Here is a 25,233-nt window from a genome sequence, read left to right on the forward strand (position 1 = left end):
TGGTGAGTGTAAAGCTGATGACTGGTCTGTGGGGAGCTGGTGAGTGTAAAGCTGATGACTGGTCTGTGGGGAGCTGGTGAGTGTAAAGCTGATGACTGGTCTGTGGGGGAGCTGGTGAGTGTAAAGCTGATGACTGGTCTGTGGGGAGCTGGTGAGTGTAAAGCTGATGACTGGTCTGTGGGGAGCTGGTGAGTGTAAAGCTGATGACTGGTCTGTGGGAAGCTGGTGAGTGTAAAGCTGATGACTGGTCTGTGGGGAGCTGGTGAGTGTAAAGCTGATGACTGGTCTGTGGGGAGAGGAAAGAAACACTATCTACTCTGTTCCATGACTGGATTAGAGACCTGGATTAGAGACCAATGGAAACTGTGTTGCTTCCTGACAGGAAGCCACATGGACTCATGGGTAATGGAGTGAAGTCGGATGATACATCTCAATAGTCTAACGTAGCTTCCTCTCATCTCCTTTCCATTACCTGCACTGACATTAAACTGGGACAGCAAATTCCTGGTAGGCGTCCTGCCATTTGGCTTTCACCTACCTTAGCGTCAGTGCAGAGACGAGGAGACATGGAGGGGAAGCCTCTTGTATTGTGATGCCCCCATAGACTGACCAGGGAGAGTGGTTCAGCCTCCCTAAACCTCTTCTCCTATCCATGCCCCACTATTTCATCTGATATCCCCTGCTGTAGGACACAGACAAATCCCCCATGTTATCTCTGTTTTTATATTGCTGCTGTCAGTACAGTAGCGTCCCACCCCCAGTCCCCCATTCTTCTTAATGTGTTGACCTTGTGAAGGGGCCACCCACTGTGGAAGCATCTGCTCCAGTGTGATTCTGTACATCTGCCAACCAGCAAGGGCCTTTCAACACTGATTCATGTAAACACGTCGAAGTTCTCCCCCAATTTTTTATTATTTTTTTAAACTTCTGTACACCAATTATTGGTTGGAGGGCAGCGCATGAAGGTGCATGTTGTGTCGGTAGTTATTGACGTTCTTGTGGTTTGAGCTGTTAGCAGAGAGGGGGCTGCTGCGGTTCCTGGTTGTCCTTCATGCCTGCCTCTCTGTCCTTGCAGCAGTCTCTTGTCTCCCTGCTGCAGCTTCTCTTCCACACCCTTCTCTCCACTTCCCCCTCTGCCTGTGTCCCTTTCAGCCGCTCCACTGTACAGGGAGACAGCAGCCCGTAATGGGGGTGTGACGCAGGGTTGTCGCTGTGTGCAATCTGCCTCTCTACACTTTCTGGAGCACGCCGGCCGGTACTCCCAGAGAAGAATAGCTCAAATCAAATCACATTTTATTGGTCGCTTACACAGTTTCTAGCTCCAACAGCGCAGTAATACCTGTCAAAAATAATAAATAAAACACAATGCACACATAATCCAGAAAAATCCTTCCCTGCCTACTGTTATTACCAGGGCTTTGTGTGGGGAGGCAGAGCACAGCGAGGAGGGAGACTGAGGACAAAGACTGGGTGTCGTTGTGTGTGTGTGTGTGTGTCCTCCTTTCTATCTTAATGTGGATTTTTGTTTGTGGGTCTGTATCTGTCTGCGTTAATGTGATATTGTGTGTGTTTCTGTGTTCTTCTGTGTGTGTGGCCCCTTATCTGGCCTCATCTAGCAGTTGTAATTAGTCTCAGCCTAGGCCGTCGTTAGGCTCGGTCTCTAATGAGGGGCTCCTGAATATGTATGTTAGAACTGCTGTTGCCTTTATCTCTCTCTGCTGTCATCCTGCTCTGCTTGCTGAAACTAGATTTCTCTTTCATTCGGGGGAAACGGTGACCCTCATGTTCCCTCCTGCTCATCGTTATTCCTTATACCCTGTACTAATGGTCTTCCTCTGGTATAATGAGTGCCGTGTTAGCACGGCTACTTCAGTAATGGTTGAAATCCCTGTTACTAGTGGATTAGTGGCGTTCCCATCCGCATATTAGCATGGTGTGCGAGTCTACTTAAAGATGGAATCCGCAGTAGGGGAAATGGCGCCACTGTCTGCCCCACGGCTTTTGTTATTGTTTCTGTTTTGTTGACGAAGCGGATGTGAGGAGCCTCGGCTAACGTAACCAAAACATTGCAGTACACATTCTGCTGCTTCTCGCCAGCACAGTTGTTTGCAATAACTTGTTTGTTGTAGTTTCGCAAACTAATGTGGCGGCTTCACCATTAAGGATTCCAGTTTTAATGGATTGACCAAGCTGAATGTAATCACGTCTCTCTGTTTGATGCCGTGACTGATGCCTTTCTCTCTCTCTGTCTCTGTGTGTGTGTGTGTGTGTGTGTGTGTGTGTGTGTGTGTGTGTGTGTTCGTTCCTCAGGTGACGTGGGCAGAACAGCAGGTGGTGAAGAGTAGGAAGAAGAGGGACATCTACACAGAGCCCTCAGACCCCAAGTTTACCCAGCAGTGGTACCTGGTGAGTAGACCAAGTCTGGCTGACGTTTAACAATCACTTTATTATCTCTCAATAGGAAAAATATGAGGAAGAATGTGTCTCAAATGCGTAAGGAGAGAAATCAATACCCACTCTCAGCGCTTCATTGCTGTCATAAATAAGCCACAATGGCTTCCTCAGTGTATGGACTGACATTTCAGAAACAACCTCTCGGACAACTTCAGACTACTGCCCATCACTGAAGCCACGGTGTTGTCAGGAGACACAGTTCAAACCTCTTCTCAGTTGATCAGTAATTCCTCCCTGTGCTCGGCTGTGTGCAATGTTATGTCTGGATGCACAGGGCTCTATAGAGCCAGTCTCTTTATTAAAAGGGAAATGACATAAGAGCCCATACCGTGGCACAGCAGGGCCCAGCGCTCTGTTTGATCTGTCTGCCCGTTCTCAATAACTCAGTGGATAGTTCCCTGTTGGCTGAGTAAAAAAATAAACTTTGCTCTATTCAATAGACTGTATTAAAACATGGAGGCCCTTTTTGTCTGAAGGAGTGGATGCGATTAAGCGTCTTGGTTGATGCAGAATGGACTGCTTAATGACCATGGTCTTTTAGGAGTCCATTATCAGAACGGCATACACATTTGGGTTTCCAGTCTCAAATTGAATTCGTCTATTTATTGTATTCCCAGGACAATGGCACAGTCCCCGAATGAGGCAGTGAATACAAATAAAGGACTGAAATTAAACCAGTCTCAGTTATTGACTGTATGCATCATCTAAAATGCAAAGTGACGCACTTTGAGAAGGTTACACAGTCTGATCCAGTGGTCCATGAAAGAAACAGTGAGAACAAGTTGTGATTTCTCTTCACTTTGCTCCACCTTTAATTCGTCTCGAAGAAGGTTCAAGGCAATATAAAAGAGTTGATTGTAATTCTCAACAAACAAACATTCCTCGCTTATTCTCCAGCACGCTCACGCTGGAGCTGAAGCAAATCCAATTTCGCCCCATGTCCCCGAGCTGCTGTTGGGGAGGGAGGGGGGCGGTTGACTTCACCAGTGTGACTAGCTACATTTAATTCCCCTCCGGAGTTCACAGCTCTGTCGCACACAGCTCGCTAGCGAACTCTCCAGGCACACTGATTTGACTTAAGCAGTTTACTATCACGCTACAGAGGGAGGCGGGGAACCCGGGGCCCTGCGATGAAGTATGGAGAGGTATAGCTGGTGCTGCTTGCTGTTAGTGGGTTTAGAGTGGGTTTAGTAAGGCTACTGTGGAGTGAGGTACGAGGAGTAGAGAGTATGCAATGGGATGGTGGTGAGGGTGTAAGGAATGTCAAGTATTTAGGTTTATTGGGAGGATGTAGCTGTAGCAAAGGTATAATAATGTTGTAGTGTGGTGTTTAAGGGTGTAGTGTGCATGTAACAAGGGTGCCGTCAGGCAAAACAGTGCTCTAGATGGGGTGCTGCTGTCTGAGAGCCGGAGGGTCTGAGGCCGGAGGGTCTGAGGCCGGAGGGTCTGAGGCCGGAGGGTCTGAGGCCGGAGGGTCTGAGAGCCGGAGGGTCTGAGGCCGGAGGGTCTGAGGCCGGAGGGTCTGGAGCCGGAGGAGGGCCGGAGGTGGTTCTCGGTGGCAGATAGTATCTGTATAGTCAGTTTACACTGTGTCTCTATGATAAGGACATGGATAGACTCTGCTGCTACTTCCTCTGCTTATTTATATGTATGACAGCAGCTCATGTCACTGGATAAATGACGGAAAAATCTCAAAGCACAGTGTGGAATTTCAAAGGCAGGAAAATTTGTTCATGTGCCAATATTTAATGCAGTAAGAATGGTCAATTTAGGTATAGGAAAAAGACAGAAATACCAATATCCAAGACCATTACAAGAACCTGGATAATTTTCATGGTAATTTCCACTTTTGAGTCAGATTTCAGCAGGGTTTTCTGAGTGAGATGAATCTACACAGATCAAAGCTTTGGCTATGGTTATCTGACACTAAAGGCCTTGGTAACTGACACTGAAGGGTTTGGATGAGAGGGAAATAGTAGGAGGGCACTTTTCAGACAAATTACATTCAATTGCGGCAGCATTCTAGAGAAACGGCTGTGTGAGAACGGCAAGGCGTCAAACATGGTGTTTGAGTCTCTCTTTACCATTACTCTGCTAGCTGGTTGTCCACGAACAGACACTCAGGGGGTGGCTCTGATGAGAGATGTATGCTGAGTCTGGTCTGGGACTGATGCTACATGCTGAGTGATGAGCCTGCCTGTCTGCCTGCCTGTCTGCCTGTCTGCCTGCCTGTCTGCCTGCCTGTATGCCTGCCTGTCTGTCTGACTGCCTAGCACCACAGGAGGTTGTAAGCCTATCTGGTGTCACAGGATGCAGTCTGCCTCCCATGGGGATTTTGTCATTTTCTGTTATGATTGATGTCTAATGTAGTCTGACACATTTCTCATGGGCCACATCACCCAAACACTCATCTATATATTTCTGTTTGGTGATGATCACGGTATATTTTTTTAAATTTTGTAGTCTAAAAACAATTATAAACTTGGTGGTTCGAGCCCTGAATGCTGATATACCATGGCTAACAGCCGTGGTATACCACTGGTATGACAAAACATTTATTTATTCTGGTCTAATTACGTTGGTAACAAGTTTATAATAGCAATAAGGCACCTCAGGGGTTTGTGGTATATTTCTAAATTTGATAATGCAAAGATACGTTTGATCATTTTCGTCATCTCACATGCGTGTCTTGTAATGGCTCTTTAGACTCTATTGACTGGTCTTGGTGTTTTCTACTCTACAGTACAATACTAATCATCGTGACCTGAATGCTAAAGGTGCATGGGAGCTGGGCTACACTGGGAAGGGAGTGGTGGTGTCCATCCTGGACGATGGTATAGAGAAGAACCACCCAGACCTTATATCAAACTATGTGAGTATCACCGTCATCTTACCCCTGGCTTCAAAACTGGGGCTGCTGCATCTCAATAGTTTAAGGTGGCTTCCTTTCCATGATCCATGTTGATGAGGAGAGGAGGCCATTTTGGACTATTGGTATTCACCCCTAGACTTTTACTCCTCTTATCATAGATGAGTGATTCTGATTGTCTCTGTCTGCCTGTAGGACCCAGACGCCAGCTATGATGTGAATGACGGAGATCCAGACCCTCAGCCACGATACACACAACTCAACGACAACCGGTAAGACCCTGATTTAAAAAAGACACTGTTTCAGTGACAGCAGAATTTCATCTCCCCGTGCCTAACTGGATTCTTAATACAAATCTACCATTGACGTCAATGCATGATTATCATGGAAATACGAGTCACGTCGTGTGCCGATGCCACATAAGGATTCAGTTCTGAGAGGAGAGACGTGTAGGACACAGGAAACGTCACGCCTCTACATGAATAGGCTGTTTCATTGTGATGTCCTGATAAAAATACTGTATTTTCTCATGCAGTCAGCTGAGAGCGAGAGAGACACAAAGCCAAAAGCGCTGGGGTGGTGGTGGTGTAATGGAGTGAGTTATGGTCAGCATCACTCTGGCTTGGGTCCAGGTCTGTCAGGTGTTGGGCTGCCCACTGCTGTTAGAGCAGAGCTTCTCTGACTGGAAAGGGAAATGCACTCAATGAATGTGTTGAATGTGACAGTTGAGTTATTTTAATAAGCCGGGAGACCGATTGAAGTAGTAGACTCTTAGAGGGCCGGAGAACATCTCAATGGGTTTTGGGTCTCCCCCCACAATCGAGAGCAAGCCCATGTGCTTTAGTCTTAAATCACCCAGCTGCTACCAGGACATTTCTGTGGCCTAGTTAAGTGGAGTAAATCTCCTGGGATTAAGTGAATTTGTGAAGAAAGCAGCTTTACTGCAGTGGCCTGAGCAGATAGCATTAAGACTTGTTTACTACCCCCCCGATGTCTTCCCTGCTGCCCTGAATTGATCGAATTAATTTAATCAGCGTTAACGAAATACGACAAATCTCCTGGCTCTGGAAAGGCCTGCTCCCCTCGTTCCGCTCCCCTGCGTGCTTCCCCTTTCTGATTTTCCGTAATCTGCTGTTTTCGGGCCGCTAGCCAAATACCCCTTTTTTTTCTTGAGGCTGACCATGATTGGTGATGACAGACAAAGGTTATAGTTAGACGCTGGTGGAAATCAAAGGTCTCCAACTGAGACTGCATGGGTCTGGAGCAGGCACTGTCCACATGGAGGCCAGACTGGTGTAAGGAGAGATGAAGATGACCTCAAGTAAAACGACAGTGCATTCATTACTTCCTACACTAGTGTGTATAGCCATAGGTCTTGAGGCTCCTGCTGTCAAAGAGAGAAAGTGAAACGGCAGCGTGAGAGCTAATGCCAATGGAGCTCTGCCACTTACCACGCGAACACACTATATATATACACACACCCGTTATTATGATTCCCCCAGCATACACACAGAGCCGTACAGTATTATTCCCCCAGCATACACACAGCCAACAGACAGTTGATTCCAGTGGAGTGGAGTAAATGCCTTTGGACTGAGAATCCTCCTGGCTTGTCCTCTCCTCCCTGCCTAGCTCACCCCAGCCCTTATCTCCGGCCACCCAGCTCTGCCTCGCTTCCCCGTGGCAGGACTGAGGTGTGTGTGTGTGTGTGTGTGTGTGTGTGTGTGTGTGTGTGTGTGACTGCGTGGGGTTGGTGTAGGCGTGTATGTAAACACCCTGTGGGCAGGCTGGAGCTCTGTAAGGCTGTGTAAGGGTCTGTTCCCTGCAGAAAGCCCAGTTCTGTTCACCTCCATAAAGCTCCCTTTCTTCCCCTACATGAGGAACGCTCCACTGCAGCAATGTGGCCATTCAGCCCCGTGTTTGTCAAGTCAACATGTGATCTGGCCTTGTGGGTCTGCAGCCTTACTGTTTTAGAACAGGAGGATCAGTCTCTCTTGGGGCCTCTGCTGCAAGCTAAAATTGGAATTCGGGGGGTTTTCTTTTTATGTATTGAATGTTTCCCAAATACCCGTCCCCAGCTGGGAGTGGCAGACTTTACTGCTAGGTCTAGCGCAGGATAATCTCCACAAGATTTGAACTGAGGTTCTCTTGTTATTGATTTTGCCTACGGAGGCTTTTCTGTTATGAGACATTTGGTAAAGCAGTGGGAAGTTGACTTGAGGTATTTTTTTTACATTCTGGAGGAAGTTGATTTTATCACGCGGTGCTGTAACTGCTGTAATATCATGTTATTCATATTTTAATTAAAAAGAGCCAGGGAGTTGGCTAATTTGAATTTGCCACTTTGAATAGTGTATTACATTAAGTTGGCTTACTGCAAGATACCATCAAGGACAAGAAACTTAGATTAACTGTACTGTAGTTGTACACACATAGTAATGTAGCTGTATATTGGGTGAACATTGTGGGGATATTGCTGGTAGCAGTAAGTGCAGGTGATCATCATCTGATCACCTTTTCTCAGGCCTCCAGGGTGCCAGCGCTCTGTGTCTGTTAGTGCAAGACTGAAAGACCTCTTGCTTTGTAACAGGAGGCATGTGTGTTTGTGTGTAGTCTTTGCTTTCAGATTCCGCTGTATCACTGTCACATGTCAGGTTGTGTGCACACAGCTTGAAATGTCTAGTACATACACATGTTTGTGTCTGTGCCAAGGCTGCAGGGGCCAAGGAAAATAGTTCAATTGATGTTATAAGTTTGCATTCTGCTGCTATAAGTTAGAGGAGGAGAATGCTTGTTCTTCATTACAGCCCATCATGTCTTTGGAACATTAAATCACTCTTCCTAATGTGCCCGGTCGTCAGTGTTGGGAGGAAGGCTCTATTTATCAGGAACACTCCACAGAACAACCCAGGTTGATTCATTTTACAGCGTCTCAGATTAGTTACACAAGATGTTTGCTTTGTATTCCCCCTCTGCCTCTGTTCCATAAACACTGAGAGACCTTTTGTCCTGTAGGTCAACTCATTAGTCAGCTAATTAAGTAGGAGCGGGGCCAGAGCAGTTGTCCAGATTTACCTCGGGGCAGAGGCCCGGCAGGCAGGCAGGCAGGCAGGCAGTGAGCAGAGAGCCTAATGATCAGCTGGGCCACTGGCCCAGCCTCAGAGCACAAATGATTTTCTTCTCAGTAATTAATTCAAGTTAGGAAAAGCAGAGCGAGTGGAAGGAGCGCCTTGCCAAGCTATCAATAGCCCAATATGGCATCTGAGAGAGAAGAGAGCTCTCACACAAAAACGGACTACGGCCCAGGCTCAAATGGAACCCTATTCTATGTAGGGCACTGCTTTTGGCAACATTAAAAAAGTAGTGCACTATGGGTAATAGGGAGTCATTTTGGATTTTAACCAGGACTTCTGTGGACTGAACTGTATTTTACAGCTTCCAATTGGACCTGCCTTAGGAAGTTTCATCATGTTACGCAACGATAATAGGTGTAACTTTATGTATGACCTGAAAGGACGTAATGGCTATTAGCACTGTGCTTCTGCTCTGTAGGAAACCTCTAAAGTTCCACCTGTAGTTTTTCCCACAAAATATCTGTCTCGTTAATTTGTTTATTCCATTATATCTCTTTTCTTATAACAGTTGGCTCCGTTTGAAATATTGTCTTTATGGAAGTTCCACCTGTGGTTTTCCCCCTCGTATAAACATTTATTATGCTAATGTAAGACCTTTCAAGAGGCAGCTGGTTGCCACGGAGATGTGAGCACCAAATTGGCTGCATCATCCCGAAAGTTCATCAAACTAGCCTTTTGGTTTCAGCCCTCTAGTTCCACACCAGTATGGGAGCCATGTTCTATCGAAACTGATAACTATGAAATATGAGTTCCAGCTAAGGAGAAAGCCAAGTCAGCATTCTCACAGCGCAATGATAGTGTTGTTTTACCTTACCATGGAAATCAGCTTTCCTGTTTTATTTGAATATGCCCTTAGGTTAAGTTAGTCCAAACTTCTGGGAAGTTCGTCTTGTTTCTCTCCTAGTTTATCATTCCAACACCGTCTCCAGTATCCTATCCTCAGTTTACCTTTATCTATTACTTTCTGGCCAGCTCAGTTGAAAACTGGCTTTGTCAGTGGTGTTAAGACTAGCGTTGGAGATGGCCATGTCTCTGCTCCAGTAGTTCTGGTCAGGCTGACTTGCAGCTCCTCAGGGACCAGCCTCATTTCTTGCTCTGCTGCAGCCCAGACAAAGGAAGGATGGAGTTGCCCCTTCACACTGAGCTTAGGTTTGTTTTTGAGTTTTCCCCCTACGGGTGAGGTTTTGGGCATGGTAAGCTCATCCTAGATCCGTGCCTAATGGTAAACTCTGCCAGGAGGAACGGCCAGCTAGTGGTCTGACGGAGATGGATTATTTGACCTACTGCAGTTGTCAATTAAAGCAAGGACGAAGACAATTGACCCAACGTCATCACATAAAAGTAAAATTAGCACTTGGACTAATTCAATGTCAGTTTTGAGTTCTAGCCTAGGATTGGGGGAGCTGATCCAAGATGTGGGCCCATGTTCCAGACTACAGTAGCGTAATTACTCAGAGTTAGTCTAATGTTTCAAAGTGACTTTGGTGAGGTATTACCCTATGGGTTTACCGTAGTGCCTAGACACTGCCTGCCTGCTTTCAGTTGAGTCTGTGTTTAAGAGTCTTCGAGTAGAATGTGTTTCCTCCACACAGTGATGTGATGCAAGTAGGGCTCTCTGTTCTTTGAATGAATGCTAATCTAATGGTTAGCTTTGGGCTGGCAGCCAGCTGTAGCTGTGTGTACGTCTGAGTCTTCTCTCCAGACATGTGTGTCTGTAATCAGATATTGCCTGTTGTGTTCAACTCATTGACATGGCTTTTTGTTGCTCTTATCCCTCTAGATAAATATCACCATTGTGTAGAGACTACAGAGCATTGTTACACAGTTAGTCAAAGATTCAGAGGATATTATTAATGCTCTGGCTGTGAATAGTGTTTTGGTCCCCACCCCGCTCCTCTTGAAAACCTACGGATCCGGATCACATTCTGCGCATGTTATTTTACACGCACATTTTTTTCTATGTTGCTGCTGCTCACACTCCACCTCCCTTCACATTTCTCTCTTTTACTCACCCTCTTCTGAACCATGGTGATAGCCTCTGCCTCATAGTTCTGAACAGCTGAAATAAAAACCCTGCGGCGATTTGAACCAACATTCAAGGCCATTAGGAAGGCTACAACCTTCTCTGTCTGTTGTACACGTTGCATTGGAGCAAAAACAATTAGAGTTTTGTGCGATGATGTAGGCTAATCTTTATAGTTGCTGCCCTATTGTAGCCGCAAGCCAGAGTTACTGAAAAACAACACTACTACTTTGACTGCCTGTCTGCCTCCTGCTTAGCCGACGTTGGCAATGATGGCGAAACAGGAACATTAAAATCGCTAATTAGACTGCTTGTCTGTGTCTTGCTTGTGTTTGATATGCTGCCTAAATGGCTGCATGTAACTCCCCACTTGAGTTTTGCATTGGTGCAAAAAGCAATCTACAAATTTGTACAAACATGTTGATAATTTATTTTGTGTACAATGCAAATGTAGCCTAACTCCCCTATTGATAAAAAGAACATGAAATCACTCTTATGCTTAATAATCTACTGAGGCATGGAATGCAGTAGTTGGAACATGTCTTTTGTGTACAACATGAAGTTTGTTGGCTACACCAGACAAAGGCGTTCATCGCTGATCAAGGAGATGGAAGCGGCAGTAGAGCACTGAGCAGCAGCTAGGAAGGCAGCGGAGTGGGCGGCAGCTAGGAAGGCAGCGGAGTGGGCGGCAGCTCGGAAGGCAGCGGAGTGGGCGGCAGCTCGGAAGGCAGCGGAGTGGGCGGCAGCTAGGAAGGCAGCGGAGTGGGCGGCAGCTCGGAAGGCAGCGGAGTGGGCGGCAGCTCGGAAGGCAGCGGAGTGGGCGGCAGCTCGGAAGGCAGCGGAGTGGGCGGCAGCTAGGAAGGCAGCGGAGTGGGCGGCAGCTAGGAAGGCAGCGGAGTGGGCGGCAGCTAGGAAGGCAGCGGAGTGGGCAGCAGCTACCTTTTTAAAAAATCCAGCACATAAGCAGAGATCCCACAGCAAATCGGGTTTCCAGAAAATCCGGAACCGCAGCCACTGTTTTTAACCTCAAATATGAGGTGTGTGTGTGTGTGTGTGTGTGTGTGTGTGTGTGTGTGTGTGTGTGTGTGTGTGTGTGTGTGTGTGTGTGTGTGTGTGTGTGTGTGTGTGTGTGTGTGTGTGTGTGAGAGACCCCGAGAGGGTTAATAAACATTGTTAATCAACATGCCTGTAACAGATGGTCCAGGGATTGGATCAGAGCTGATCTCATTACGAACAGTAACCGTTGAATAAAACTGAAGGGATAACTATAATCTATTACTGATGATGCACCTCCTCTCTACATACTGTAGTTTATCATACCAGCACGGTGTGATTGAGTCTTTGTGTTGAACGTGAGTGTCAGTGTATTCTTTCATGAAATATAAGATGGAGGCCGACCCACTCACATGAATCAGTGGCTGATCCCAGGCAAGTTCATTTAGTTCATCTATATTATATATCATTGATGGTTATTTTATGGAAGGCGTTTAACTGCACACTTTACAGCAGTAATACAAAGTAGAGTTTCTGTCCTCTGGTCTGTGACTGATGGTAAATGAGTCTGCCAGTGTGTCAGATCAGTTCAGACTGTCAGTGAGACGTGTCAGGGGGATATTAAGGCTCTGTGATGTTAATTTATCTCACTGTGACTTGATGATGAAAGATGCCCTCCTCTGTGTGAGTGAGAGACGTTACTTTGTTCTGCCAGAGTGGAGCTCAGTGTGTTTTGATAGGCCAATTAATCCGAGTCCCCTCGTATAGCCTACACCAGAGCTCTGCTCAGTAACAACCTTTGTAACCAAAACCACAAGGTTGGGTTCAATCCCATGTCAATGCCAGGCTGAGGCAATGCAGGAAATCGAATCAATTGAAATTAAATTTGGCTGCAGGTAGCCTAGTGGTTATGAGCATTGGGCCAGTAACCAAAAGGTTGCTGGTTCAAATCCCTGAGCTGACTAGGTGAAACATCTGTCAATGTGCCCTTGAGCAGGACACTTAACCCCATTTGCTCCTGTAAGTCACTCTGGATAAGTGACTAAAAATGTCAAATGTAAACCGAACATTGTCATAGATAATCTTGGGAATTTTCTGTTTGTTTTTGTGCTTCCATTGGATGAGGAAATGAGTTGGAATTGACCTTGACTCTGGCCAGCTGGTTGAACCCCCAGTGGTTATTAGGCTGGAAGCCTGGAACATAGTATAACAGAGTTCCACTTACCTTCAGAGTTACAGATACAGAATGCCTTCCTAATATTAAGTCAAGACAATCATCCAAAACACACAATCAAATGTGAAGTTTTGTGATGGCCTAGTCAAAGTACAGACCTAATCCCAATTGAGATGTGACAGGACTTGAAACGAGCAGTTCATGCTTGAAAACCCATAAAGGTCGCTGAGTTAAAGTAGTTCTGCATGCACGAGTGTGCCTAAATTCCTCGTCAGCGATATGAGAGACAAATCAACAACTACAGGAAGCGTTTGGTTTCAGCTAAAGGTGGCACAACCAGTTAGTGTACTCTACAAGGTATCGAAAGCTTTCCACAGGAATGCTGGCCCATGTTGACACAATTGTGGGAAGCAGTGTCAAGTTGGCTAGATGTCCTTTGGGTAGTGGACCATTCTTGATACACACGGGAAACTGTTGAGCGTGAAAAACCCAGCAGCGCTGCAGTTCTTGACACCAACCGGTGTGCCTGGCACCTACTACCATAACCCATTCACAGGCACTTAAATCTTTTGTCTTGCCCATTCACCCTCTGAATGGCACACACACAATCCATGTCTCTGTTGTCTAATGGCTTAAAAATCTTTCTTTAACCCGTCTCCTCCACTTAATTTACACGGATTTAAGTGGATTTAACAAGTGACAACAATAAGGCATTATAGCTTTCACATGGTCAGTCTGTCTGTGTACATTCCTCCATTACAGAAGACTTCACAAACCCTTTCTTCAGGAGATTTCATCAGCAGTTCCAGCACCTCCAAAAGCCAACTTTCATCCTTGACCCCCAGACTAGACCAGACTGGATGACCGTGGCATGTTTGCTTTGATCCCTCTCCATTGGAGCAGCAACCCACAGTCTGTAAAGGCCCACTCACTCAGAGGATGTAATTGACTGGGCTGTTGACCCAACCATTTATGTCCTCCACATTCTCTGAATGAGGTGGTCAGATAAGCACATTGTGTGGCTCTGAGATGGACTGCTGCTGTGCTGCGTTGCTGGCCAGTCGACACGCCACCATTGTGTGATTCCTGACCCTGGGATGTCTTGCAACACGAGAGACGCCAAATGGTCTCTCCTGGATCATTTTCATCCTTTTTTAGAAATGTTCACACACCTTTTAGTGGTGCAAATAGATCAAAATGCACTTGTCTCGTGGAAAGAACATTTTGCATTAAATGGATCGCACATTTTAGATTCTGGAAGATGTTCAGATTGGGCTATTTTCCGCATCCTTTGATTTTACCCTAGCAACATCACATGCCAGAAGAACGTGTCAGATAGATCTAGGTGGATATGTATTTGTCAGAGGCAGATATGAATGGGTTCAAGACAGACTGGTGTTATAAGCTTGGGCTTGCCCTACATCCTTTCAGACATCTGAGCTGTACCTTATCTGCTGCATCGCTGGCCTGCTTTCCTACCGCTACAAAGGGATGGATCACTTACAAACACTGCCTGGGCAGAGACTAACATACCTGCCCTGGTATGAAAGTGAAGATTAAGTTCAGTGCCGATCTTCCATTGTCAGTTCACACTAGCGGTGTGCTAGCTGCCAGCCTACATGTGTGTTTTCGCTTACCTTTGTCGTGTGTATGTGTGTGTACGAGAGAGAAAGCGAGAGAGCGTGTGTGCGTCATTCTTTAGATGTGTTCTTAGCTTCAGATCTGGTCTTCATGACCCAGTTTTCTTTGAATTGCCTCTACATATTCTACCCTTCACCATTCATGCATGTCGTTAAAAGGCCCTCTGGTCCTGCAGTTAATCCAGGTCCCATGACACTTGTTAGTGGGACATTGAGCACTCGGGTAACTCTGACATTAACCTTTGACCCGCAGCTCGTAGCCGTGTCTGAAGAGATCTCAGGCGGATTGGTTGATCCACTGCCACAGTGCAGCGTTCTCTGATCCTCTTGTTTAACGGGGTCTGGTCTCCGCCCTGTGGGTTTAATGAAGGGAATACATTAGCCTAGCCTAACGCCCATCAGTCAGTCCTGGATAAATTAGGTTAAAGTGTTGCAGAGGTTGTTTGAGTACAGCTGACCCCCAGAATTAAATGGCAGTTACTAGACGTCCCACTATAAGACAGGTACTAGAGGCGTTAAGTCCCTTTCATATTCTTTAATTGCTCATTGAGGTGTATGACTAACAGTTTGCATATGCTGCTGCTTTCATAGAGCTCTGGTGGCTCAGTCTCAGTGCTCCATAGAGCCACATGCTGAGACCACATGCAAGTTCTCAATGGAGGATGTCAGTCTCTCAGCCCACTGGGGTATTTCCCCTGGGCTATGATAGAACACCATAGTACTGGTTTATTTACTCTGCTTGAATGGGAGCCTGCTGGCTGGGCTGTGTTCTTGGGCAGTGGAGCTGCTCTCTGCTTGTCTGGTGTAGCCTAACCCTGGCATTATCCGCTCCCACTGATTATCCTGCGATCCGCTTGGGAGCCGGTGGTTTGGAGGACTTTTAGTGTCCGTGTCCATCCGGTGGAGCAGAGCAAGCGGTGGAATGAACCTGACTGGAATGTGGTGGACCACATTCTCCACCGATCTCCTGCAGTGCTGAGAGGGAGAGATCAAATCGGAGAGGCACAGACCCAATGAAAGCTCTTTTGTGGAAATGGCAAATCTAATTTATTTCCCCCACCGTAAGATGGTAGCATGTCAACTCATTTTGCCTTTCCTTGCTGCCGGCAGGCCCCGCGGCCCCAGACTCAAGGTCAGGCCTGCTGGGAGGGCACAGTCTGTTTCATGACCCACGCTCACTGACTGACTGACTGACTGACTGTTTTCCTCTGGGCTACAACCAAGTCGGAACAGCTGAGAGGCAGCCAGATCCAAGGACTTGTCTACATGAGTTATTTTTTTGTCGATGGTCATCTTAGACCACAGTATCGCAGGGAGTGCATTCCTACACAACCTCCTGTATCTGTTAATTTACTCTCTTCAAGAGCTCTATTCATAGATAATGCACACTACCTGGAGCCAATTATGTCATTTGTAGCTAATGTACGCTGTGTTTATATGGGTAAATCACATCAAAATGAGGACTTACATTCCCCCCGTTCTCTCTCATTCGTTCTTTCTATCTCTCTCGTTTGTTCTTTCTCTCTTTCTTTCTCTCGTTTGCTCCATCCTTCGCTCTTTCTCGTTCGCTCTTTCTCTCTCTCGTTCGATCTCTCTCTCTCTCTCTCGCTCGTTTTCTCGTTCTCTCTTTCTCCCTCCAGGCATGGGACTCGGTGTGCAGGTGAGGTGGCAGCGATGGCCAACAATGGGATCTGTGGAGTCGGGGTGGCCTACAACGCCAAGATTGGAGGTACAGTACCATAGAACAGAGGGTGATTGATGTCATCTTTCCCTGTTTCTCCTCCATTTTATCTTTCAATTCTTCACGTTTTCTGACTGCTAAGACAGCTGAAATACCCATGTGTGCTGCCTCCGTGCTATTCTGAGCTCATTTTGAGCGGGAGTTGCTCAAGGGTAACTCTTCCTCCACTTCTGGCCTGAGATGACAGGGAGGCTCTATGAACATTAGTTGTGTGTGAGATAATCTGTGTGCAGCGTGGCTCCTCTGAGCCCATGCCTCAGTGTAAGCGTGTGTAATCCCTTTAATTAGAGCCATCTCTTTTATCCAGTCAGTTCATGCACTCATCTCATTACCCCTCTGCATGTTTTATCTCTCCATGCCGCTGCATGTTTCCAGCTGTCACAGCCCGGCTAAATCCAACGCATAGTTTTAGTCCTTATTGGTCACATCCAATATCTGCCTGCCGCTGCTTCTCTACTGTCAGGAGTAGTACTGTCTCATTTAAACCATGAACACACATACAAGTCTTATTCGGTTAGTTGAAAAATGAAGTCTGCAGAAGTTTAACAACAGCGTATGCCTCCTGCATTCAGCCTCTTCAGCACGACTACTTCCTTTATAAAGGTAGACTCCACACTGGGCAGTGATTAAACAGTCTGCCTTGGAACCTGCGTGTTAATGAGATGGTTAATGAGCAGCCGCTTCTGCTCACCTTCCCTACTCAGAGGACAGAAACTTTCTGACCAACCACAGTCCTTCCAAGACTGCAGCAAGGGTGCCCTGTCAGGCGTAAAGGAGAGTGAAGCAGAGGAACAGCAGGCCGTGTGTATGTGCGTGCGTGTTTGTGTGTGTGTGCGTGCGTGTTTGTGTGTGTGTGCGTGCGTGTTTGTTTGTGTGTGTGTGTGTGTGTGTGTGTGTGTGTGTGTGTGCGCATGCACGACCAACCCGCAGGCTTGGCCCAGTCCAGCAGCTGCCTGTTAATAAGTGAGTAGAAATACACACTTCTAGAAATAAATATTTGAATTCTAGAAAGGCCATACTGTAGAGGGCCTATTGCACTGCCCCTCCACCAGCTCTCATACCATACACACTTACAGACACACGACTGTGTCTTACTATACATGTGAGGACTTTTTGGGGACCAACAATTGATTCCCATTCAAAATCTTATTTTACCCCGAACCCTAAACCTAACCGCTAACCCTAATTCTAAACCTAACCCCTAAACCTAAAATACCTTTTTTTACAAGTGAGGAACAGCAAAATGTCCTCACTTCTCTGAATTATATTGGTTTATTATTCTTGTGAGGACTTCTAGTACTCACAAGTAAAGTGTGTGTGTGTGTGTGTGTGTGTGTGTGTGTGTGTGTGTGTGTGTGTGTGGGGAGAGATTAATCAAATTTCCTATCACTCTATGGCAGTGACTACCAATGAAAGGCAGGTTTTTGTCATCCCACCAGAAATCCTACCACTTACAGAGCACAAACTGTAAGCTCAAGCTTTGGCCTTAAGATTTAGAAAGCTGTATTGGCTTCAACCCACCTATAGAAGAATCCCTGTGTGTTGGTGGAGGTAAGGGGTAGCAGAGATGGGCGCAGGGCTCCCCAGATAAGGGGCTGTCTCCTCCTATAAAACTATTTTGCTTATTTCGTTCTGAGCTCTACGGGAACCCTGAGTCAGTGCCCACGCCGCTGGATGCCTTTGGAGAACTTCAAAGGGACAAACTTTGTTTGTTTACTTTAACCGGTATGAGGGCAGTATGGAGTAACTTGACCCTCCATGCATCAAAGCAGCCAACGCGTTTGTTTTGAAGATGTCTGCCGTCGATTTCTCAGCTTTCTGTCTGCTGGGATGGGGGTGCGGAGAGAAAGAGGATGAGGAGGCTCCGAAAACTGCCCTGGAGGCTGGCGCTAGAAAACATTCTAAATTAAATTCAGATTCGATGGCTTTAATATACAAAACGTGCTGGCATATCCCAATTCAAGTGTCCGTCTTCTGCAGAGGGGATTTGTGCAACGCAATGTCCACCCGGATTCAAACTTCATCTGTTTTCTGGGGAGGGAAACAGAATGTTCTCATTTATCACCTGTAAACGAACCTTCAGTATCAGCGCTTCTTCAGATCTAAGGCTTATTTATCACCAACTCTGCTGCTGACTGTTTGTTTTTCTGTGGAACACTTCCTACCAGAGGCTTTGGTATTTGAGTTTAACCTCACCTGCATTTCTCTTCAAAGAAAAGGAGTAGATGGTTATTAGATCAAATGTGTACAAATTTGTATGTGTTGACGTGTGTGAAGGAGTGCGTATGCTGGACGGCGAGGTGACCGACGTGGTGGAGGCCCAGTCTCTCAGTCTGAACCCACAGCACATCCACATCTACAGTGCCAGCTGGGGCCCCGAGGATGATGGGAAGACGGTGGATGGGCCCGCTAAGCTCGCCAAGGAGGCCTTTCTGCGCGGAGTGACCGAGGTATGTGCGTATAAATATCTGTGTTCTGGGCCTCAGTTGTGTGCCGCGTTCCCCCATTTCAATGCCTCCCTTACACATCAATAGTTTGTGGGTGACTTCCTCTACACACAGGCAGTAATTATGTAGTAAACTATTCAACCATTTTGAAGGACAAAGGTGGCTTGAACAACGCAAGCACACTTTTTGACCCTGACGATTGTGAATGGGGAAATTTGATTTGGTCACAGTGGAAGTATCAGGCTTTCTAAACTCCACTAAGGATAAAAAATAAATGGCCTGAAAAAAGAATATAGGAAAAAGAATCCTCAATTCAAAGCGCTGGAAATATTGTACATTCATAACCACCAAAAGTGCACTATACACAATCATTTCCCTTCACAGTACCACAATTGTAGAAGTGATTTCAGAATCTGAGTGGGAGGATATTTGTGTTATGAGAATATCTCAATAAAAAGCCATTGAGCTCAGGTCACGGGCAGATTTTCTTCTGCATGTGGAATGCTAACAGATGTAAATAGTTGATGGGGCTTTAATATTAGTGTGGCAGGATTCAGAGAGAACGAAGTCTTAGCTTCAGCTCCTCCGTCTTGCATGGGCATCCGGGCAAAGCATTGGCATACTGCCAACCCTGAGACGTTACCGCTCAGTGTGTGTGTGTGTGTGTGTGTGTGTGTGTATTGCTTTTAGGCATTTTGATAGCAACTTAAAGAGCAGGATGGTGAATGGTTCTGGTATTTAGTGTCAATATGAAACAGTAGCTGGTTGGCTGAAGGCTGTGTCTTTAATGAGCTTCTTACTGTATACAGTCTCCACCTAACAAACATGTGATTACCAACGCTTTCAGGCCAGACTATAGTTAAGCAATAAGGCACGAGGGGGTGTGTATAGTCTTTGTATGTGTGGGAGTCCAGGGAGTGTGGCAGGTGTGTACATTGCATGACTGAGTGGAGGGAACAGTAAGCATCAAGACTGCAGACGTCTAGGGGCCATATGCCAGGCTCCCTGTAGTGTAAACATGGGAGCCTGTATCCATCTGATCCCAGCTCTAAGGGTAAGAGGGTGTGAGAGAGCCAGTCATAAAGCATTGAGTCGAGCCACAGAGAGCCAGTGCCAACGGGCCATTCAGACAAAGAACCATCAGACCTTATGGGGCAAACCGCATCTGAGGGTCATTACTGGTTCCCTGTCTGCCTCCCTTTTTATTACAGGCCTGTCAAATAAAAGGAATATGGCATGTAAACACATACTATTCTATAGGGAGCCATGGCGTCATCAGTAGTTCCAGTCTGTTGTTTACACTGTTCATGATGGTTGTGTGTGATGGTCAATGTGGAGAGGCTGCACCACCCAGCACAATGGAGCATTCTGTGGGACTTTGATATTTATTCACTGTGAATGCTGAATAGCACAGATAATGTATTGCTCCGGGTTTGTTGACATACGGTCCCTGTTGTCTTGTATTGCTGCCGTGGTACATTAAAGCTCTTTGGATTCAAAGCGTCTGAATGATCACACGGTCCTGTGATGTATGGATGAGCCGAGGCAGGCCTTTCAGAGATGGACCCTGTAAAGAGTTGTGCTGTAGTATCAATGGGAATCTAATTTAGATTGAATGACACCGCGTTCCCCTCTTTCATAAGCTGCACCACACCAAGATACACATGCATGTGGTCACGTACGTCAGAAAGGCCTGTCTAGAAGTGGTTGTCTAGGTTTGTTATTGACTCTGTTCTGTCTGTCCGTCTCCCTCTCCCTCCTCTAGGGTCGTGGGGGCCTGGGCTCCATCTTTGTGTGGGCGTCAGGGAACGGCGGGCGTGAGAAGGACAGCTGTAACTGTGACGGCTACACCAACAGCATCTACACCCTGTCCATCAGCAGCTCCACCCAGAACGGTAACGTGCCCTGGTACAGCGAGGCCTGCTCCTCCACCCTCGCCACAACCTACAGCTCTGGCAACCTCAACGAGAAACAGATAGTGAGTTCAGTAGACGTGCTCGCATACACACACACACACACACACACACACACACACACATACACACTTACACACACACATACACACTTACAGTGGCAAACGTAGCGGGAAACACAGATTTTGATGAATAAACATGCTGAACACTCTCATTCACTCCCAGTGTGAGCGTCAAGGGGAGAACGGGAAGCATTCGTCTGTACAGTCTGAAAATGGGCATGTCAGAAAACATTAAACTGAGTGGTGGTGTGCATGCAGGGTGGAGGAGTGTGTGAGTCGGGGCTCCTGTCCTGTGAGAGTCTTGTGCTCTGTGGTTCCAGGGCCTCAGTGGTATTATGTTGCTAACTGCAATGGGAGATCACACAGCTTCCACTGAGCTTTGAAGAGGAGGAAGTCTATTTTACAGCATATTAGTCAGGGGAATGATGTGTGCTTCAGTGAGAAGTAAGAATGGATGGAAACTTTTGATTTATAGCCAGGGGGTTGATGTATAGAACCAGGTTGACTTGGCTCCTGGGATCCGTAGAGTATCTCAGATGGTTGAATCCGGAGCCAAAGCACTAGTCCAGACTCTCTAGCTGTACTCTAGAGGTTTGAGCGTTTCTAGATGTCCTAGTTAGCCTGTATCCTGTTGCACTTCTTTGTCAGTTTTCCTATTGGTTTTAGTGCTCCTCCTTCCAGTCAGATAGACTGTAAGCCAGATGCTTAATAAACTGTTTGGTGCTTCAAGGCAGGTTTTTGTGTGTTCACTCTGGAGGAATGGCTGAGTCAGTTCTCACTGGCCTGCCTCAGACAGCCATAGCCTGCAGTCTTCTCACATTGAGCAGTGACACTCTCTCTTTCCCGCTTTTGTTCTTTTCTCTCTCTTCATGAACGCGCACTCTTTCCCACCCGCTCTCTGAGGCCCATTTCAATGAAGAACTGTAAAACGTTAAAATCCCATCTCCATGTCTCGCCTTTCCACAGACCGGTCTCTCACACACACACACACACACACACACACACACACACACACACACACACACACAGGAGGTGGAGGAAGGAGAGCCTCTCACTAGGAGAGATTACAGTACAATACTGTATAATGGATGTTGCCATGAGGCATGCTGTGCACACATGATTGGTGAATTGGTGTATGTTTCCACATTCATGATTAAGCATGTGTTGATACATAAACATCTATCAAAGTAGATTGGGCTGAGTAGAATATCTGACTTTTATAGTGTATAACGTACACTCCTACTGATTACTTCAATAAAAAGTTAATTATTTGCCCATATATTAGGTGTAAACATTTCGGCCCAGTATGGGCATTCATCTGAGCACCATATCTCTGCTAAATGACTTAAATGTAAATGTAAATATCTGACTATGAAACTCTCTTCCTGTCAGGTGACAACGGACCTCAGACAGAAGTGTACTGACACCCACACAGGCACCTCCGCCTCGGCTCCACTGGCTGCTGGGATCATCGCCCTCGCACTGGAAGCCAAGTGAGTGACTCTTACCACCTGTCTCTATCTGTGTCTCTGTCTCTTCTTTTGGTTGTCTCTGTTTGTCTCAATGTCCCCTTGCCTGTTCCCATTTTTCTCTCTCGGATCTTTCTCTCTCTGTTTCTCTCCCTCCTTTGTGCTTTTTGTCTGTTCACAAATATTTGCCGTCTGAGCACACACGCACACACACAGAGACGTCTCAGAAGTACGACAAACTCTTGGGGGAAGGCAACTGTCTTGTAACAATGCATTGTGGATCAGAATAGATTAGTCAGTTATCTCCTATCATTCTGCTATGAACGTGTCATCAGCTCAGTACTGTAGTCTGGTTGGGGAATGGGGCACTTGTGACCAGTAAAAACATCTGTAGTTCCCTGTCCAATAAAAGTGTCTGACTGTACTGCAGGGCTTTATGACTTTCCCTTCAGTCAAAGCTGACCTTTCAGTAAAAGACAGAGCTGATGAGGTTTAAACTCTGTCGCTGGGGTACTGTACACTATTTGACTCTGTTTTACTGTAGGCTTTTACTGTTGCTCTGCTGTGTGGAACTGCAGTAACATAGGGTTTTATACGGAGAACAGAAGAGAGTGTGGGAGAGCAGAGATGTAACCATCTTTTCAATGTGGTAACATTAAGCCTGATGTTCAACTCTTCTTAGGCACCTAATGCCATGTCCTTTGCAATCAGTCGCTATGTATTGTGGTGCAGTAGGATATGTTGTTGCTTGTTATACTGTCTTCATAATCATGTTAATGGTATTTTAGATCTGGTATCTTCTATATTGGTGAAAGCTATGGTTGGTGTTTGTGTGTGTGCAGTAAAAACCTGACATGGAGGGACATGCAGCACTTGGTCGTGAGGACCTCTTATCCCGCCCACCTCCTCACCAACGACTGGAATACCAATGGGGTCGGCCGAAAAGGTACAGCGAGGCGTCCCATTAGCTGAGCTCGGCTGACCATCACTCCCGTGCCTTGCCAGTTGCACAATGGAGACTGATCTATATTTTATTTACATCAATTGATTTAAAGTTGCCTACATTAAGCAATTACAGAAAGCCATGGCTCCAAAGTTCATTGAGAGGTTTTACTGGGCACACAGCAGGGTACATGCAATAATCTAATAGTGAAGAGGCCCTTATTGAGTTGGAACTGGAATCGTGATGAAGTAGCCTTTCAGCACTCTGATATCGATTTTTCTTTCTCTCTCTATCGCTCGATCTCTCTCAGTGAGCCACTCATATGGGTATGGTCTGCTTGATGCCAGTGCGATCGTGGCTCTGGCTGAGAACTGGACCAACGTTGGGCCCCAGAAAAAATGTGTGCTGTCCATGGTGGCAGAGCCCAGGTGAGCTACACACACACACACACACACACACAACAGCTCTACCAACGCTACCTGTAATACCACTCACTGTTTGGCTGGCAGGAGCACTCAGTACTAGCTTCATAGGGATTACATTGGTTTTGGGAATAGTACAGTTAACCTACCCGGTGATTAACATATAATAAACCTATGTGATCCTTATTAGAATAGGATGCTTCAGATTGTGTGTGTGAGTGTGTGTCTCATCTGGGGGGTGTTGGCTGTAAAGGTGATGAGCGCTGCTGTGTGTGGGCTGGTTTGTGATGGGCGGTAGGTGTGAGAGGTGCTCATGTGGGACCAAGCTGTCATACCCCAGTGTGACTGCATGTCATGTTTCTATTCTGAGCATGGCACCGGGGGCCCATTGATATGCTCTGCTGGGTTCTTGTGTGTGTGTGTGTGTGTGTGGTAGGGTGATGATCTTCTGAGCCTGGGGGAGCATGTTTGAGGGAAATAATCACTTTCAGATGAGTCTCTCTCTCTCTCTCTCTCTCTCATCACACTCTCTCTCACACTCACACTCTCTCTCTCTCTCACACTCTCTCTCTCACACTCACACTCTCTCTCTCTCTCTCTCTCTCACACACTCACTCTCTCTCTCTCTCTCACACTCACTCTCTCACACTCACTCTCTCACACTCACTCTCTCACACACACTCTCTCTCACACTGTCTCCCGTCTTTAACCCAGCCTCTGCTACATACAGTAGCTGACCGGATCCCAGCCCTGTTGTATTATCTCTGTACTGGTCCCCAGATCACAGCCTACCACTGGAGCCTGTGTTAAAGGTGTTAGTGGCATGGTGTTTGTGCAGTGTGCATTGTACAGTACAAGAGGTGTTGCTTCTGAGCGATAACTGCTGGCTTGGTGTGGATTTATTTCCCCTTCACTCTCTCTGACTGCTGCGGATTGGATTCTAACATTTTAAGGGATTTAATTAGGAGGAACCGGTGTGTTTTTCCACCCAGTTCACTGATTACGGCCCGTATTTTCTATCAGCTGGGCGCCACAGCTTTTCTAAAGCCTCATGCCCTCCTCTCCCCCCACAGCCCTCCTCTCCTCCTCCTCTGGGTTCAGTTGTAGTGGATGTGTGTAAGCTGCTAAGCGGATTGGGGGGAGTCGAGGGAGCCTGGTACTTTTCTCCTGTAGAGGACAGGGCTGCTGCAGGACCTGAGCTGCTAATCCTGTTTCAAGGCCGCAAACCCTGTACCCTCAGCAGGCTCTCTCTCACACACTAGTCCAGAGCAACAGTCACACCCTCATGCAGCATCACTCAGAGAACCATTATCGTCGCGCACACAGAGTTGCTGTCACGTGCTCACTCCCAGCTGAGGCATCTTTCTCACAGACACCAGAAGCCAGCAACATGAAAACACAAGCCACTCCAAGCCAATTTTCATCTTCAATAACTATGCTGTCTTTGTGAAAATGTATGTATTTGGTCCATATATGCTGACGTGCTGTTTATCTGTGTCAGGAACATTGGGAGCCACCTGCTGATCACCAAGACAGTGGACGGTTGTGTTGGGACAGCCAACCATGTGAGCTCCCTAGAACATGCCCAGGCCCAGCTCACCCTCTCCTACAACCGCAGGGGCAACCTGGGCATCTACCTGACCAGCCCACAGGGCACCCGCTCCACACTGCTCGCTCCCAGGTACGTACGTACGTATGTACGTACGTACACACACACACATACCTTATCTTACCTCATTTGCACTCACTGTATATAGACTTTTTTTCTTTTTTTCTACAGTATTATTGACTGTATGTTTTGTTTATTCCATGTGTAACTCTGTGTTGTTGTATGTGTAGAATTGCTATGCTTTATCTTGGCCAGGTCGCAGTTGTAAATGAGAACTTGTTCTCAACTAGCCTACCTGGTTAAATAAAGGTGAAATAAAAAAAATACACACACACACCTT

General features: G+C 46.6%; 1 protein-coding gene across 2 annotated transcripts in view; it reads left to right on the forward strand.

Annotated features, from left to right (window-relative positions):
* Positions 1-25,233, forward strand: part of LOC106587394 (furin-1) — a 97,189-nt gene that overhangs the window by 62,848 nt on the left and 9,108 nt on the right. For both annotated transcript variants that reach the window (XM_014175750.2, XM_014175751.2), the window contains exons 4-13: positions 2,311-2,406; positions 5,198-5,326; positions 5,519-5,595; positions 15,928-16,016; positions 18,306-18,478; positions 20,241-20,453; positions 21,843-21,943; positions 22,762-22,865; positions 23,173-23,290; positions 24,786-24,965. In XM_014175750.2, the coding sequence (XP_014031225.2) occupies positions 2,311-2,406; positions 5,198-5,326; positions 5,519-5,595; positions 15,928-16,016; positions 18,306-18,478; positions 20,241-20,453; positions 21,843-21,943; positions 22,762-22,865; positions 23,173-23,290; positions 24,786-24,965 (1,280 nt within the window). The remainder of the gene's footprint in view (positions 1-2,310; positions 2,407-5,197; positions 5,327-5,518; positions 5,596-15,927; positions 16,017-18,305; positions 18,479-20,240; positions 20,454-21,842; positions 21,944-22,761; positions 22,866-23,172; positions 23,291-24,785; positions 24,966-25,233) is intronic.

The sequence above is a fragment of the Salmo salar genome, chromosome ssa26 (assembly GCF_905237065.1).
Source record: "Salmo salar chromosome ssa26, Ssal_v3.1, whole genome shotgun sequence".
Classification (NCBI taxonomy): Eukaryota; Metazoa; Chordata; class Actinopteri; order Salmoniformes; family Salmonidae; genus Salmo; species Salmo salar.